At 42.8% G+C, this 18500-nt stretch overlaps 1 protein-coding gene across 1 annotated transcript in view; it reads left to right on the top strand.

Annotated features, from left to right (window-relative positions):
- The first annotated feature begins 206 nt into the window (after positions 1–206).
- The window catches only part of LOC124045778 (follistatin-related protein 1-like), a 58232-nt gene continuing 39938 nt past the window's right edge, over positions 207–18500 (top strand). Inside the window, exons 1-2 of the mRNA XM_046365395.1 lie at positions 207–353; positions 475–531. Of these exons, the coding sequence (XP_046221351.1) occupies positions 351–353; positions 475–531 (60 nt within the window). The 5' untranslated portion in view covers positions 207–350. The remainder of the gene's footprint in view (positions 354–474; positions 532–18500) is intronic.

Raw genomic sequence — 18500 nt, 5'->3', positions numbered from 1 at the left:
TGAAAAATACATCTTAATATGCTTGTGATCTGGTTATAAGAAGTCCCGACCATATTTCAACCAATAAAATACGTCTTCATCACGTAGTATGTCCACTGGGTACAACCATTTAGCAAGTAGGACATTTCTGAGTTTCGTAGTTCCGACTAGCACGTGAACGCTCCATAACGTTCCTGCGCTCCGGGATTTTCATTGGTCACGCCATATCGGGGGCAAGACTCGAGATCAGGAATTCCTCAGCGCTCCTCAAATTTCCTGAAATCACAGACCTCTCGCTCGCCTCGGTTACCGATACATTCTGCGCCCACCTCCTCCTCGCAACAGACGTCTGAACAGAGCCGCTTTTCAAAATGGTAATTTTCTAATATTGCTCTTTATTTATTTGACTATTTTACTTGACATTAACCAATAAGATGCGTTTTTTAACTTTCGTATATTTTCATATTTTTCTGTTCCTTGCCTCTGTCTTCCCAGATGTTGCAAAGTGTCCCCTTCCTCTTATTGCTGGCCATAGCGCTCTGTCAAACCGAGGTAAGTTGGACTTCAGATTGTTTCGTTAAATGGTAATCAATGCAAAGCCAAACAACATATTATGATTGACATAGGTTACTTCTATATTAAAAGTGAAAGGCTCTGCTCCCTTTACTGGCTTTATGTTTTTTTGGTGCTTTTAGGCAGGACCTGATATTGCAGGGGCTTACAGGGGCTGAAGCCCCAGGGCCTAAACCAGTAAGGGGGCCCTTGAAGCAGAGAAAACATTTTCACAGTTAAATTACGTGTTTAATATTAGGCTCATCAAAAAATATCTAAGCCCCTATATAATATCTAAGCCCCGGGGCCTATGATTTTTTAATGCAGCCCTGCTTTTCGTGGCACAGCTGGAGCGCTTAGAATGTAGACTAGTCTAGTTATATTTGTGACAAACATTGGGCCTAATAATTAAAAGCCTGGATTTATTCTAGATTTTTATTTTTCATGATGGAAGGAAGGTTTTCTTTTCAAGGGAGAAACGATTAACATGGCATTATCCAAGGGACATTGAGCACTAGACTTCATTATGGAGACAATTCGAAAATTGCATTTTAATTGGAAGATCTTCTTCCAAATCTGTTTGTAGATTATGATGGCCACACAGAATATTATTTTATCATCATGGTTTGTAGGACTATCCTAAAACAGCACAAATGTGAATGTGTCCTCTATATCTCTAGTGGGGGTGGCAGGGTAGCCTAGTGGTGAGAGCGTTGGACTAATAACTGGAAGGTTGCGAGTTCAAACCCCCGAGCTGACAAGGTACAAATCTGTTGTTCTGCCCCTGAGGCTGTCATTGAAAATAAGAATGTGTTCTTAACTGACTTGCCTGGTTAAATAAAGGTTAAAAAAAAAGTACAAAAATAGGGCAAAAATTGGTATTTTTGACAGTGTTTTGGACCACACAGATGGAACAGAAAAACACTCACACACACACAAACACACGCACACGCACACTCAAACACACACACACACACACACACACACAAACACACACTATCCTGTGAATTTCCTCTTTCAGTGTTTGTTAAGTTGATGAAGTGATATTGTTGCAAGCAAACGAGGATACTCTTTATTATCTTTGGCTCCATGGGTATCAAACAGAGTTAACTCTTTACACTCGTGGCAATTGGCCTAAATGGATAGGGATACATTTAAATGTATTTTGCAGAAGAGATATGGAAATGCATAACAATGGTAGCAATTACACTGAACAAAAATATAAACGCAACATGCAACAATTTCAAATATTTTACTGAGTTACAGTTCATATAAGGGAATCATGGAACATTTTCTCCATAATACAGGACAACCGAGGGTATGACGCCATGTCGTCTTGTAACTGGACATCCAGCATAGTGATCATAAACGTTGACATGGTATATTACATGAGTTTGATGATATGGAAATGTGCGGTGCACTTTTGGACTCTCGGGTGTTTGATTTGTTTGTATGACATCAAAGCGGTATTTATTATAATCCTCAATGTCTCATCTTTCAAAATATATCTAGTCCTCGTAATTTACAGCAATTCCCTAACTCAGAAAACAAAAAAGTTGCACAATTATCGGGAGGGATGGTGCAACTTCTTGTCGCGTGAGGGGCTCAAGTTCAGAATGACTATCAGTCAAAACTCATACAGACCTGTGGAGCAGACACCCTTATTATGTTACTATACAGCCACCTCATTCCAATTTAGGCACTTATCAGTGTCCAGATCTGCAACTTTCAACCGTATATGGGTATGAGTGTAGAGGGTTAATAGACAGCTGAGCTAACTATACAGGGATCAGGAAGACTTTTTGCTGTGCTGGGGTTGTGTTTGGGTGATCTGTGTGTGTGTGTGTGTGTGTGTGTGTGTGTGTGTGTGTGTGTGTGTGTGTGTGTGTGTGTGTGTGTGTGTGTGTGTGTGTGTGTGTGTGTGTGTGTGTGTGTGTGTGTGTGTGTGTGTGTGTGTGTGTGTGTGTGTGTGTGTGTGTGTGTGTGTGGGTCTCACACACTGTGGTGCTAAGTAATGCCTGAGTAAACACTGAACCTAAAGTGGTTGGAGGTGAGGTCTCTTGAAACCCCACAGTTAGAACTGTCACACACATACATACAGGTTGTCTATTTTCAATGAATTCTCAATAAATTCAAAATATATTTATTTATGTAAAAAATAACAAAAATATCTTCCTGAGTTGACACCAATTAGAATTGTCACCAACCCTGACACACACTTGTGGGCTTCGGGGCTAGATTGTGGAAAACACTTTGGAATTTCCAAATATGTTCAGGAATTACTGTGGACTTCCAATGATTTTCAGGAATTACTGTGGAATTCCAATGATTTTCAGGAATTAGGCTACTTTGGAATTACTTTGCTTTTCAGGATTACCCTCATTTCTGGATTAAGATTATAGGTCAAGGTTTGGGAGAGGTTAGCTTTTGGGTTGAGGTTTAGCATGGTTGTAGTTCTGTCTCTAGACTTGCGGGAGATTGCATGGTGAACTAAGTCAGCCTCTACTCATTGGCATTACATGTCCAGACAGTCATCACTATCAGTACCAGCGCTACTACCTCCAGGCCCTCTGCTGACCTCCGAGTGCAGCCCCTGTCATTGCCTGCTGAAAAAAGGCCCTTTGTGTGGGTCTTTATTGGATCTGTGACCTCTCTCATTGGTGACATCTGGCACTGAGAAGACTGAGTACAGGCCAGAGTTTGTGGAATGTGGCTGTGGAATATGTGGGAGAGGCATTATAAAGACATATATAATTTAAGGGTAATTACCCTGCTAATATACAGCCTATTGACAAACCCAGTAGGAATGTTAAAGTGGCCTGCTAGTACACCGTCTTAAGGCGGTCTTCGGGATTGTTTAGTTATACAATGTGTTGGTATTGTATATAGTTTAAAGTTCACTATAGACCAATTTATGCTTGATCCGAAAATGTGATCGGAGGCTCTGTATAGAGGGTGTGACACAATTGAAGCGTCTCCGGGGGCATGCAGAGGCCAAATTGAGCTCTGTACCGCATTGCCTTGCGCCTCCCAAATGTTTTAACAATGCAGAGGGCTCCGCATTGCTCCACATTGACATGATTAGTTGTTGGTAGGTGGGGGCGGTTTGTATAAACACACTCATTTCCTTGACAACTTCCTTGACAACAGCTCTCCTCAACAGCTATACGCTGCTTCGTGAAGCGCAATTAGTATGAATGCAGATGTCAGATTGACCATGCAGTGCCTTGAAGGCAGAATAAAATGTTGCACTGCATGGCGGTCTTCAGTGATTATTTCAAGTCTCAATCCCTATTGTTTAGTTAGTTTAGCTGCGGATACTGTACCTCAGGTGTATGTGTTTTGTGTGTGAGAGTGCGTGTGTGTTGCTGTTTGATGGCTCTTTATATTGCTGACATATGAATGCTAAGATATTAAAATGTGAAAGCTGGCTCCAGATTTATTATGAAGGAGAGAATGCCTCTGGGTACTTCCTAAGGCAAGAAATGGCTGTGTTTGCATATAGTATGGCTGGGCTCACGGCTATTCTCTCTGGCTGTGTGAAGACTGAGGAGAGAGATGCATCTGGTGAATATGATGTGGACGTTTCCACACACACACACACACACACACACTGTGAGAGTGAGATGCGAAGGCTGTGTGTGGGGGCACACACACGCTCACACTTTTCTGTTCTCCAGGCATCCTGTGTTATTGCATTACCCATGGTGGCCGGTGTAATAACACAGTAGATCATTCAGTTATTAGAAACACGGCTGGATCTGGCTTTGAAAATACAGGAAAGAAACCAAACAATGGCGCTCAACGCCACACACAGTATACAACCTCTCTACTCACACACAGTGGATAGACAACCTCTCTACTCACACACCGTAGATATACTACCTCCCTATACACACACAGTGGATAGACAACCTCCCTATACACATACATTGTGGATAGACAACCTCTCTACTCACACACCGTGGATATACTACCTCCCTATACACACACCGTGGATATACTACCACCCTATACACACACAGTGGATATACTACCTCTCTACCCACACACAGTGGATATACTACCTCCCTATACCCACACAGTGGATATACTACCTCCCTATACACATTCATTGTGGATATACTACCTCCCTATACCCACACCGTGGATAGACAACCTCTCTACTCACACACAGTGGATAGACAACCTCTCTACTCACACACAGTGGATAGACAACCTCCCTATACACACGCAGTGGATAGACAACCTCTCTACTCACACACAGTGGATAGACAACCTCTGTACTCACACAATGGATATACAACCTCTGTACTCACACACAGTGGATAGACAACCTCTCTATTCACACACAGTGGATATACTACCTCCCTATACACACAGTGGATAGACAACCTCCCTATACCCACACAGTGGATATACTACCTCCCTATACACACACAATGGATATACAACCTCTGTACTCACACACAGTGGATAGACAACCTCTCTACTCACACACAGTGGATAGACAACCTCTCTACTCACACACAGTGGATAGACAATCTCTCTATACACACACAGTGGATAGACAACCTCTCTACTCACACACAGTGGATAGACAACCTCTCTACTCACACACAGTTGATAGACAACCTCCCCATATACACACAGTGGATAGACAACCTCCCCATATACACACAGTGGATAGACAACCTCTCTACTCACACACAGTGGATATACTACCTCCCTATACACAGACAGTGGATTGACAACCTCTCTATACACACACAGTGGACAGACAACCTCTCTACTCACACACAGTGGATAGACAACCTCCCTATACACACACAGTGGATAGACAACCTCTCTAGTCACACACAGTGGATAGACAACCTCCCTATACCCACACAGTGGATATACTACCTCCCTATACACACAGTGGATAGACAACCTCCCTAAACCCACACAGTGGATATACTACCTCCCTATACCCACACAGTGGATCTACTACCTCCCTATACCCACACAGTGGATATACTACCTCCCTATACACACAGTGGATATACTACCTCCCTATACACACAGTGGATAGACAACTTCCCTATACCCACACGGTGGTAGACAACCTCCCTATACCCACACAGTGGATAGACAACCTCCCTATACACACACAGTGGATAGACAACCTCTCTACTCACACACAGTGGATAGACAACCTCCCTATACACACACAGTGGATAGACAACCTCTCTTCTCACACACAGTGGATAGACAACCTCTGTACTCACACAATGGATATACAACCTCTGTACTCACACACAGTGGATAGACAACCTCTCTACTCACACACAGTGGATAGACAACCTCCCTATACACACACAGTGGATAGACAACCTCTCTACTCACACACAGTGGATAGATAACCTCCCTATACACACACAGTGGATAGACAACCTCTCTATACACACACAGTGGATAGACAACCTCTCTTCTCACACACAGTGGATAGACAACCTCTGTACTCACACAATGGATATACAACCTCTGTACTCACACACAGTGGATAGACAACCTCTCTACTCACACACAGTGGATAGACAACCTCCCCATATACACACAGTGGATATACAACCTCTGTACTCACACACAGTGGATAGACAACCTCTCTACTCACACACAGTGGATAGACAATCTCTCTACTCACACACAGTGGATATACTACCTCCCTATACACACACAGTGGATAGACAACCTCTCCATACACACACAGTGGATAGACAACCTCTCTATACACACACAGTGGATAGACAACCTCTGTACTCACACAATGGATAGACAACCTCTGTGCTCACACACAGTGGATAGACAACCTCTGTACTCACACACAATGGATAGACAACCTATACACACACAGTGGATAGACAACCTCTCTATACACACACAGTGGATAGACAACCTCTCTTCTCACACACAGTGGATAGACAACCTCTGTACTCACACAATGGATATACAACCTCTGTACTCACACACAGTGGATAGACAACCTCTCTACTCACACACAGTGGATAGACAACCTCCCCATATACACACAGTGGATATACAACCTCTGTACTCACACACAGTGGATAGACAACCTCTCTACTCACACACAGTGGATAGACAATCTCTCTACTCACACACAGTGGATATACTACCTCCCTATACACACACAGTGGATATACAACCTCCCTATACACACACAGTGGATAGACAACCTCTCCATACACACACAGTGGATAGACAACCTCTCTATACACACACAGTGGATAGACAACCTCTGTACTCACACAATGGATAGACAACCTCTGTGCTCACACACAGTGGATAGACAACCTCTGTACTCACACACAATGGATAGACAACCTCTCTACTCACACACAATGGATAGACAACCTCTGTACTCACACACAATGGATAGACAACCTCTGTACTCACACAATGGATAGACAACCTCTGTACTCACACACAGTGGATAGACAACCTCTCTATACACACACAGTGGATTGACAACCTCTCTATACACACACAGTGGATAGACAACCTCTGTACTCACACACAGTGGATAGACAACCTCTCTACTCACACACAGTGGATAGACAACCTCTGTACTCACACACAATGGATAGACAACCTCTGTACTCACACACAGTCGATAGACAACCTCTGTACTCACACACAGTCGATATACAGTGCATTCGGAAAGTATTCAGACCCCTTGACTTTTTCCACATTACAGGCTTTATCTAAAATGTATGAAATAAAAGTTTTCCTCATCAATCTACACACAATAACCCATAATGACAAAGCGAAAACAAGTGTTTAGAAATGTTTGCAAATGTATTTCTAAAAATAACAAACAGATATAACTTATTTACATACGTATTCAGACCCTTTGCTATAAGACTCGAAATTGAGCTCAAGTGTATCCTGTTTCCATTGATCATCCTTGAGATGTTTCTACAGCTTGATTGGAGTCCACCTGTGGTAAATTCAATTGATTGGACATGATTTGGAAAGGCACACACCTGTCTATATAAGTTGACAGTGCTGTCAGAGCAAAAACCAAGCCATGAGGTCAAAGGAATTGTCCGTAGAGCTCAGAGACCGGATTGTGTTGAGGCACAGATCTGGGGAAGGATACTATCATTTGAATGTCCCCAAGAACATAGTGGCCTCCATCATTCTTAAATGGAAAGAAGTTTAGAACCACCAAGACTCTTCCTAGAGCTGGCCGACCGGCCAAACTGAGCAATCGGGGGAGAATGGTCTTGGTCAGGGAGGTGACCAAGATGTACACTGACAGAGTTCCAGATTTACTCTGTGGAGAAGGACACCCATCTTTGCAGCACTCCACCAATCAGACCTTTATGGCAGAGTGGCCAGACGGAAGCCACTCCTCAGTAAAAGGCACATGACAGCCCGCTTGGAGTTTGCCAAAAGGCACCTAAGGACTCTCAGAGCATGAGAAAAAAGATTCTCTGGTCTGATGAAACCAAGATTGAAATGAGGGAAAGATGAACGGAGCAAAGTGTAGAGAGATCCTTGATGAAAACCTGCTCCAGAGTGCTCAGGACCTCAGACTGGGGGCGAAGATTCACCTTCCAACAGGCCAACGACCCTAAGCACACAGACAAGACAACGCAGGAGTGGCTTTGGGACAAGTTTCTGGATGTCCTTGAGTGGCCCAGCCAGAGCCCGGACTTGAACCTGTAGAGACCTGAAAACAGTTGTGCAACAATGCTTCCCATCCAACCTGACAGAGCTTGAAAGGATATGCAGAGAAGAATGGAAGAAACTCCCCAAATACTGGTGTGCCGAGCTTGTAGCGTTATACCCCAAAATACTCGAGGCTGCCAAAGGTGCTCCAACAACTGAGGAAAGGGTCTGAATACTTATGTAAATGTGATATTTCAGTTTTTTCTTTTTTACATTTGCAACCATTTCAAAACAGTTTTTGCTTTGTCATTATGGGGTATTGTGTGTAGATTGATGAGGGGAAAAACAATTTAATCCATTTTTAGAATAAGGCTGTAACCCAACAAAGTGGAAAAAATAAATGGTTCTGTATAATGCCAAATAAGGGCTATTTGACTGGTAACCACAGTGAATCCCTTTTTGGTGCTATATATATAACATGTTTTTGAAGGTTATATAAATAACCAAGCTCATAAGGTTCTAAATGGAACAGGTATGGTGCTATAAAGAACCATTAAAAAAGGTCCTAAAAAATGAAACGTCCTCTCACTGTCAACTGCGTTTATTTTCAGCAAACGTAGAATGTGTTAATATTTGTATGAACATAACAAGATTCAACAACTGAGACATAAACTGAACAAGTTCCACAGACATGTGACTAACAGAAATTGAATAATGTGTCCCTGAACAAATGGGGGGACAAAATCAAAAGTAACAGTCAGTATCTGGTGTGGCCACCAGCTGCATTAAGTACTGCAGTGCATCTCCTCCTCATGGACTGCACCATATTTTCCATTTCTTTCTGTGAGATGTTACCCCACTCTTCCACCAAGGCACCTGCAAGTTCCCGGACATTTCTGAATGGCCCTAGCTCTCACCCTCCAATTCAGCAGGTCCCAGGCGTGCTCAATGGGATTGAGATCCGGGCTCTTTGCTGGCCATGGCAGAACACTGACATTCCTGTCTTGTAGGAAATCACACACAGAACGAGCAGTATGGCTGGTGGCATTGTCATGCTGGAGGGTCATGTCAGGATGTGCCTGCAGGAAGGGTACTACATGAGGGAGGAGGATATTTTCCCTGTAACGCACAGCATTGAGATTGCCTGCTATGACAACAAGCTCAGACCGATGATGCTGTGACACACCTCCCCAGACCATGATGGGCCCTCCAGCTCCAAATCGATCCCGCTCCAGAGTACAGGTCTCGGTGTAACGCTCATTCCTTCGACGATAAATGCAAATCCGACCATCACCCCAGGTGAGACAAGGCCGCGACTCATCAGCGAAGAGCACTTTTTGCCAATCCTGTCTGGTCCAGCGACAGTGGGTTTGTTTTTGCCAGTGATGACTGGTGAGGACCTGCCTTACAACAGTCTACAAGCCCTCAGTCCAGCCTCTCTCAGCCTATTGTGGACAGTCTGAGCACTGATGGAGGGATTGTGCGTTTCTGGTGTAGCTCGGGCAGATGTTCGGATGTACCAATCCTGTGGAGGTGTTGTCACACGTGGTCTGCCACTGCGAGGATGATCAGCTGTCCATCCTGTCTCCCTTTAGCGCCTAAGGCACATTCACTCAGATGATCAAGGATCCTGGGCATTTTTATTTTGGTGTTTTTCAGTCCGTAGAAAGGCCTCTTTAGTGTCCTAAGTTTTCATAACTGTGACCTTAATTGCCTACCATTTGTAAGCTGTTAGTGTCTTAATGACCGTTCCACAGGTGCATGTTCATTAATCGTTTATGGTTCATTGAACAAGCATGGGAAACAGTGTTTAAACCCTTTACAATGAAGAGCTGTGAAGTTATTTTGATTTTGACCAATTATCTTTGAAAGACAGGGTCCTGAAAAAGGGACATTTCTTTATTTGCTGAGTTTAAATATCACCAATAAGGGTTCCGCTATGGTTACAACCCCTTTAGGGTTCTTTAGCAAGAAAAGTTCTTTGTAGAACCATTCTCAATATCAAAGGTTCTTTATAGAACCATTCTCAATATCAAAGGTTCTTTATAGATCCTTTTGAAGATCCCACATTTTTTTGGACTGGTTATCCATATTATGTTGTTAAAATTCCATAGGTATTGTTATGGCAATGTACAAGTTCAATCAGGTGTGCTAAATCTTGAACTGCTGGAGATTCCCGAGGAGAGAATTGAGAACCATTGATATTGTCAACCATTCTCAATTAACACAAGGCCATTCATGAGTATTACCCAAGACACCATCTCTATATATTGTCATATATAGCATGCAATCATAACATAACAGATTAGATAAACTGGAATGACACTCGCAATCACGGTTGCACAAAAAGCTTTTTTAGCTTTGTGCTAAACACGACCCAAATTATTCCAATGAGCAGCCGTCCCTATATTTTAATTATCACTAAAAGAGCAAAGAACCCTTTTGTGAACTGCAAAGAACCATTGAAGGGCTCAAATTCCCAAAGAACCCTTGAGGAATCCTCTTTTTTTAGTGTGTACTCTCAAAGTTGAAGGACATGATGTAGGACATAGGATCAAAATGTTAGAATACTGATGGTTTGCAATTAGTTTTTCATTTGATCTACTGTATAAGCAAATACATGTTCTTGTGTTTATTGGTCATAGAATCACTTAACTAATGTTAGCGACTAGCAATGTGCAAAACTACATTTAGCAGGCCACTTTATAGTCGAAGTAGAGGAACTGCCTCCCAAGCTGTAATATCCTTACAAGAGCTGACGGTGACAGTCGCTTCCTCCATGTCACCATGCTGTGTAGCTGTTGATGACTGTTCTCTCATTGGAAGGTGCTGCCTGGGCTATAAATACCATGCCAAGGAGGAGTGAACAGAGCTGGAACATGGGGTACAGTACAGCCTGTCCTCTGTCATTTTTACTCAGGAATGCTCTAATTGTTCGAGTTCTACATTCACACACACACACCCACACACACACACACACACACACACACAAACACACGTAGGAAGGCATGCACGCAAAGACACACACATGGAGAGAGAGAGAGAGAGAGCTGCACTTCCTAACCTCCTGCCAAATCAAATGTATTGGTCACATACACATGTTTCGCAGATGTTATTGCGGGTGTAGGGAAATGCTTGTGCTTCAAGCTCTGACAGTGCAGTAAAATCTAACAAGTAATATCTAACAGTTTCACAACATATACCCAAAATACACGTAAATCTAAGTAAGGAATGGATTAAGAATATACAGTGGGGCAAAAAAGTATTTAGTCAGCCACCAATTGTGCAAGTTCTCCCACTTAAAAAGATGAGAGAGGCCTGTAATTTTCATCATAGGTACACTTCAACTATGACAGACAAAATGAGAAAAAAAATCTAGAAAATCACATTGTAGGATTTTTAATGAATTTATTTGCAAATTATGGTGGAAAATAAGTATTTGGTCACCTACAAACAAGCAAGATTTCTGTCTCTCACAGACCTGTAACTTCTTCTTTAAGAGGCTCCTCTGTCCTTCGCTCGTTATCTGTATTAATGGCACCTGTTTGAACTTGTTATCAGTATAAAAGACACCTGTCCATAACCTCAAACAGTCACACTCCAAACTCTACTATGGCCAAGACTAAAGAGCTGTCAAAGGACACCAGAAACAAAATTGTAGACCTGCACCAGGCTGGGAAGACTGAATCTGCAATAGGTAAGCAGCTTGGTTTGAAGAAATCAACTGTGGGAGCAATTATTAGGAAATGGAAGACATACAAGACCACTGATAATCTCCCTCGATCTGGGGCTCCACACAAGATCTCACCCCGTGGGGTCAAAATGATCACAAGAACGGTGAGCAAAAATCCCAGAACCACACGGGGGGCCTAGTGAATGACCTGCAGAGAGCTGGGACCAAAGTAACAAAGCCTACCATCAGTAACACACTACGCCGCCAGGGACTCAAATCCTGCAGTGCCAGACGTGTCCCCCTGCTTAAGCCAGTACATGTCCAGGCCATTCTGAAGTTTGCTAGAGAGCATTTGGATGATCCAGAAGAAGATTGGGAGAATGTCATATGGTCAGATGAAACCAAAATACAACTTTTTGGTAAAAACTCAACTCTTGTGTTTGGAGGACAAAGAATTCTGAGTTGCATCCAAAGAACACCATACCTACTGTGAAGCATGGGGCTGTTTTTCTGCAAAGGGACCAGGACGACTGATCCGTGTAAAGGAAAGAATGAATGGGGCCATGTATCGTGAGATGTTGAGTGAAAACCTCCTTCCATCAGCAAGGGCATTGAAGATGAAACGTGGCTGGGTCTTTCAGCATGACAATGATCCCAAACACACCGCCCGGGCAACGAAGGAGTGGCTTCGTAAGAAGTATTTCAAGGTCCTGGAGTGGCCTAGCCAGTCTCCAGATCTCAACCCCATAGAAAATCTTTGGAGGGAGTTGAAAGTCCGTGTTGCCCAGCAACAGCCCCAAAACATCACTGCTCTAGAGGAGATCTGCATGGAGGAATGGGCCAAAATACCAGCAACAGTGTGTGAAAACCTTGTGAAGACTTACAGAAAACATTTGACCTCTGTCATTGCCAACAAAGGGTATATAACAAAGTATTGAGATAAACTTTTGTTATTGACCAAATACTTATTTTCCACCATAATTTGCAAATAAATTCATAAAATCCTACAATGTGATTTTCTTGATTTTTTTTCTCATTTTGTCTGTCATAGTTGAAGTGTACCTATGATGAAAATGACAGGCCTCTCTCATCTTTTTAAGTGGAAGAACTTGCACAATTGGTGGTTGACTAAATACTTTTTTGCCCCACTGTGTGCATATGTCAGAGCGGCATTGGGCTAAGATACAGTGGCATAGTATAGAGTACAGTATATTCAGTTGAAGTCGAAAGTTTACATACACCTTAGCCAAATTCATTTAAACTCAGTTTTTCACAATTCCTGAAATTTAATCCTAAAATTCCCTGTTTTAGGTCAGTTAGGATCACCACTTTATTTTAAGCATGTGAAATGTCAGAATAATTGTAGAGAATGATTTATTTCAGCTTTTGTTTCTTTCATCACATTCCCAGTGGTTCAGAAGTTTACATACACTCAATTAGTATTTGGTATCATGTGGAAGTATGCTTGGGGTCATTGTCCATTTGGAAGACCCATTTGCGACCAAGCTTTAACTTCCTGACTGATGTCTTGAGATGTTTCTTCAATATATCCATGTAATTTTCCTGCCTCATTTTACCATCTATTTAAGTGCACCAGTCCCTCCTGCAGCAATGCACCCCCACAACATGATGCTGCCACCCCCATGCTTCACAGTTGGGATGTTGTTCTTCAGCTTGCAAGCCTCCCCCTTTTTCCTCCAAACAAAACAATGGTCATTATGGCCAAACAGTTCTAATTATGTTTCATCAGACCAGAGGACATTTCTCCAAAAAGTACGATCTTTGTCCCCATGTGCAGTTACAAACCGTAGTCTGGCTTTTATATGGTGGTTTTGGAGCAGGGGCTTCTTTCTTGCTTAGTGGTCGATGTAGGACTCGTTTTACTCTGGATAGGGATACTTTTGTACCTGTTTCCTCCAGCATCTTCACACGGTCCTTTGCTGTTGTTCTGGGATTAATTTGCACTTCTCCTACCAAAGTACATTCATCTCTAGGAGACAGAAAACATCTTCTTCCTGAGCAGTATGACAGCTGCGTGGTCTCATGGTGTTTATACTTGCATACTACTGTTTGTACAGATGATCGTGGTACCTTCAGGCATTTTGAAATTGCTCCCAAAGATGAACCAGACTTGTGGAGGCCTACAATTTTTGTTGATAGAATTTCAGGAGCCTTTTCCTCCTATTTGCTTTGTTTAAATCCCCAGGTACAATAAATGCAGCCTCAGGATATGTGATTTCCAATTTGCAAAAAGTCCAGTGAAGATCTTTGAGGGCCATTGTGGTATTGGCTTGAGGGGGGATATAGACCACTGTGGCTATTATTAACAAATTTAGGCTGTATGTTATCCAGAGCATAGTTACCTGCAACTGTGCTGTCAGATTGTCCATTTGTAAATTCAGAGCTTTTCACGTTCAGAGCCCACGCTGGACACTCTGGCCAATAAGTAGGGTTGTTTCCCGAAAGCTCTGACCTCACAACCACAGTCAATGAACAAAGCTAACTGGCTAACATTGGCTAGATACATCCAGACACATAATGAGTGAACACCCCACTCTGACCATTTTAGTTACCCTAGCAGAGCTGGTTAAACAGTTTTCATGTTATCCAGAGCATTGGTGACTGTAACAGTGCTGCTGGAAACAATTTAATTATACTTTGTTGCCGATGTTTACTGACACAGGAAATATTCGATTATGATGTTTCTAGAGACAATATTTCTCTCATCATCACTCAATGCATAGGTTTACCTCCACTGTATTCACATCTTACCATACCTTTGTCTGTACATTATACCTTGAAGCATTTTAATGTCCCCATAAAGCTCCTTTTACTCTCTGTTCCAGACGTTCTAGATGACCAATTCTCATAGCTTTTAGCTGTACCCTTATCCTACTCCTCCTCTGTTCCTCTGGTGATATAGAGGTGAATCTAGGCCCTGCAGTACCTAGTTCCACTCCGATTCCCCAGGCGCTCTCTTTTGATGACTTCTGTAACCATAATAGCCTTGGTTTCATGCATGTTAACATTAGAAGCCTCCTCCCTACCTGTGTTTTATTCACTGCTTTAGCACACTCTGCCAACCCAGATGATCTATCCGTGTCTGAATCCTGGCTCTGAAATGTTCATCCCTAACTACAACATTTTCAGACAAGATAGAACGGCCAAAGGGGGTGGTGTTGCAATCTACTGCAAAGATAGCCTGCAGAGTTCTGTCCTACTATCCAGGTCTGTACCCAAACAATTTGAACTTCTGCTTTTAAAAATCCACCTCTCTAAAAACAAGTCTCTCACCGTTGCCGCCTGCTATAGACCACCCTCTGCCCCCAGCTGTGCTCTGGACACCATATGTGAACTGATTGCCCCCCATCTATCTTCAGAGCTCATGCTGCTAGGCGACCTAAACTGGAACATGCTTAAAACCTCTTAGAACTACCCATCCCGGATCCGGGAGAATTGTCATCAACTACACTAATTAGCATAGCGCAACGGTCAAAAAATATTACTAGAAAATATTGATATTCATGAAATCACAAGTGAAATATAGTGAAACACAGTTTAGCCTTTTGTTAAATAAGCATGCCCCATTCAAGAAATTTAGAACCAGGAACAGATATAGCCCTTGATTCTCTCTTTTGTGTCGTCTGAGATTTTCAAAGATTGGAAAGCAGCTGCGGTCATCCACCTCTTCAAGGTTGGGGACACTCTTGACCCAAACTGCTACAGACCTATATCTATCCTACCCTGCCTTTCTAAGTTCCTCGAAAGCCAAGTCAACAAACAGATTACCAACCATTTCGAATCCCACCATACCTTCTCCACTATGCAATCTGGTTTCAGAGCTGGTCATGGGTGCACCTCAGCCACGCTCAAGGTTCTAAACGATATCTTAACCGCCATCGATAAGAAACAGTACTGTGCAGCCGTATTCATTGACCTGGCCAAGGCTTTCGACTCTGTCAATCACCACATCTTCATCGGCAGACTCAACAGCCTTGGTTTCTCAAATGATTGCCTCGCCTGGTTCACCAACTACTTATAATAATAATAATAATATATGCCATTTAGCAGACGCTTTTATCCAAAGCGACTTACAGTCATGTGTGCATACATTCTACGTATGGGTGGTCCCGGGGATCGAACCCACTACCCTGGCGTTACAAGCACCATGCTCTACCAACTGAGCTACAGAAGGACCACTTCTCTGATAGAGTTCAGTGTGTCAAATCGGAGGGTCTGTTGTACCCCATTATTTCTATCTCTACTTTGCACATTCTTCCACTGCAAATCTACCATTCCAGTGTTTTACTTGCTATATTGTATTTACTTCGCCACCATGGCCTTTTTTGCCTTTACCTCCCTTATCTCACCTCACTTGCTCACATTATATATAGACTTATTTTTCTAATGTATTATTGACTGTATGTTTGTTTTACTCCATGTGTAACTCTGTGTTGTTGTATGTGTCTTGGCCAGGTTGCAATTGTAAATGAGAACTTGTTCTCAACTTGCCTACCTGGTTAAATAAAGGTGAAATAAATAAGTAAAAATAAGTTTTCAACTGGTGTTGAGCGTTCATGTCTTTTGTTAAGACATGTAGCTAGCTAGCTAAACAATGGACCATAATCACAACTCTTGACGTTACTACCCTTTGATGTTACTACTCTACCTGAATCTGCAGGTAGGTTCTATGGCTATAACTAGTCAAGCAAATGTGTCTGAGATACGAAGAATAAGATCATACACAACATTACCAAGCGACCCAGCCAGCTAACGTTAGCTAGCTAACAGTACACTTGAAATTAGAAATGTGTCAAAATGTGTACACAGTCAAAATAGAAATGTGTAATATCTGAAACTAAACAAACTAGGCTCGTAATTTAACAATTGTATTTGTATTTACAGATGGAATACAAGTTTGATATTAAGGCACATGAACTTCGCATGTTCGAGAAGGCATTTCTGCCCAGAAACACATTTTGATCAAAATACATGTTTTATGTTTAAACAGCTCTCCTGTGAAGTCATGTATGCCTAGTTTCCTGAATCGGGTCACGTTAGCACATCGTTACAACACTGTACATAGACATAATATGACATTTGAAATGTCTCTATTCCTTTGAAACTTTTGTAAGTGTAATGTTTACAGTTATTTTTTTTAATTGTTTTTCTCTTTCGTTTGATATCTATTTCACTTGCTTTGGCAATGTAAACATATGTTTCCCATGCCAATAAAGCCCTAGAATTGAATTGAGAGAGACAGAGTGTGTGCCATTGTTTTATGGCCATGTTGTGTGATCTCTTCACTCTTGTCTAGTCATGAAAGGAATCCTCATTAACCAGCTGTACTGCTCTCTTATCCTCATCAGAGACACAGAACCACAGAAACACACGCTCACGCGGTACAAAGACGTCATGCCTCACTGCCTCCTATGGTTGCTTTATAACACCATCCTCTCTCTCTCTCTCTCTCTAGCCTCTCTTTTCTGTAGCTAGCTCCATCTCGTGTGTGTGTGTGTCGTGGGATAGGACCAGGCACAAAGATAGCACTTGGCAGCATGCCCAAACATCGGGCCCAAATTGGCGGGCAATTAATACCAAGCAGAACCCTGGGAGACACACACAGCCTAATTTCAGTGCAGTTTCAATATGAAATGGTTTATGACACAATACTTCAATGTAGAAAATGAACACGGACCTATCCGACTCGGCGGAACACTTGAATTGACACAGTGTATTGAACTTTGATGATAACCGTGGTCTCCAACATGCACCTGAACATTCCAGTCCCCAAAATGGCTGTCCATTCTACATATTCCAACCTATACTGTAGAGGTCTGCAAACAGGCCCACTTCCTTTGCCAAACACACTTTCAGCCATTAGCCCTGACTGTGGCCCCATGGAGGGAGTAGTGTCTGGGGCAGGGAAACTACCAATTCCTCCGGTCTGGGCCTGGGTCTGAGCCCTCCCACCCAGACAGACTGGAGGGCTGCCAAGAACAGGCAGGGAGAGAAGTGGGGTGGAGAGAGGGATTGAGAAGGGAGGATAAGGGAGAGAGGGGCAAGGTGGGGTGCTGGGAAGGAGAGAAAGGATAATTTACAACAAAAAGAAGAGATTTTCACATAAAGAGGGAGACAGGAAAGAAGGAAAGGTGAGGGTATGGATAATGAAAGTTCGACACAAAATCAGCACAAGAGAGATGGACAGAGAAAGAAAGAGAAGCCTCCTCCTTGGATTTAGCAATGGAAAGAGTGGTGGCACTCTGATTTTGTTTTTCTGCTCAATTTCGTGGTATCCAATTGGTAATTACAGTCTTGTCTCATCGCTGCAACTCCCGTACGGACTCGGGAGTCCGACCAAGCCACACTGCTTCTTGACACAATGCCCACTTAACCCGGAAGCCAGCCGCACCAATGTGTCGGAGGAAACACCATACAGCTGGCAACCGTGTCAGCATGCACTGCGCCTGGTCTGCCACAGGAGTCGCTGGTGCGAGATGGGACAAGGACATCCCTGCAGGCCAAACCCTCCCCTAACCCGGACGACGATGGGCCAATTGGTGGCACTCTGTTTTAGGGACTTTATTTTCTTGGTGACATTGTAACAGCCAGCAGATGT

The sequence above is a fragment of the Oncorhynchus gorbuscha genome, linkage group LG01 (genome assembly GCF_021184085.1).
Source record: "Oncorhynchus gorbuscha isolate QuinsamMale2020 ecotype Even-year linkage group LG01, OgorEven_v1.0, whole genome shotgun sequence".
In the NCBI taxonomy this organism is placed as follows: Eukaryota; Metazoa; Chordata; class Actinopteri; order Salmoniformes; family Salmonidae; genus Oncorhynchus; species Oncorhynchus gorbuscha.
The sequence above is the reverse complement of the archived record's forward strand: the minus strand, read 5'-3'. Positions and strand labels throughout refer to the sequence as shown.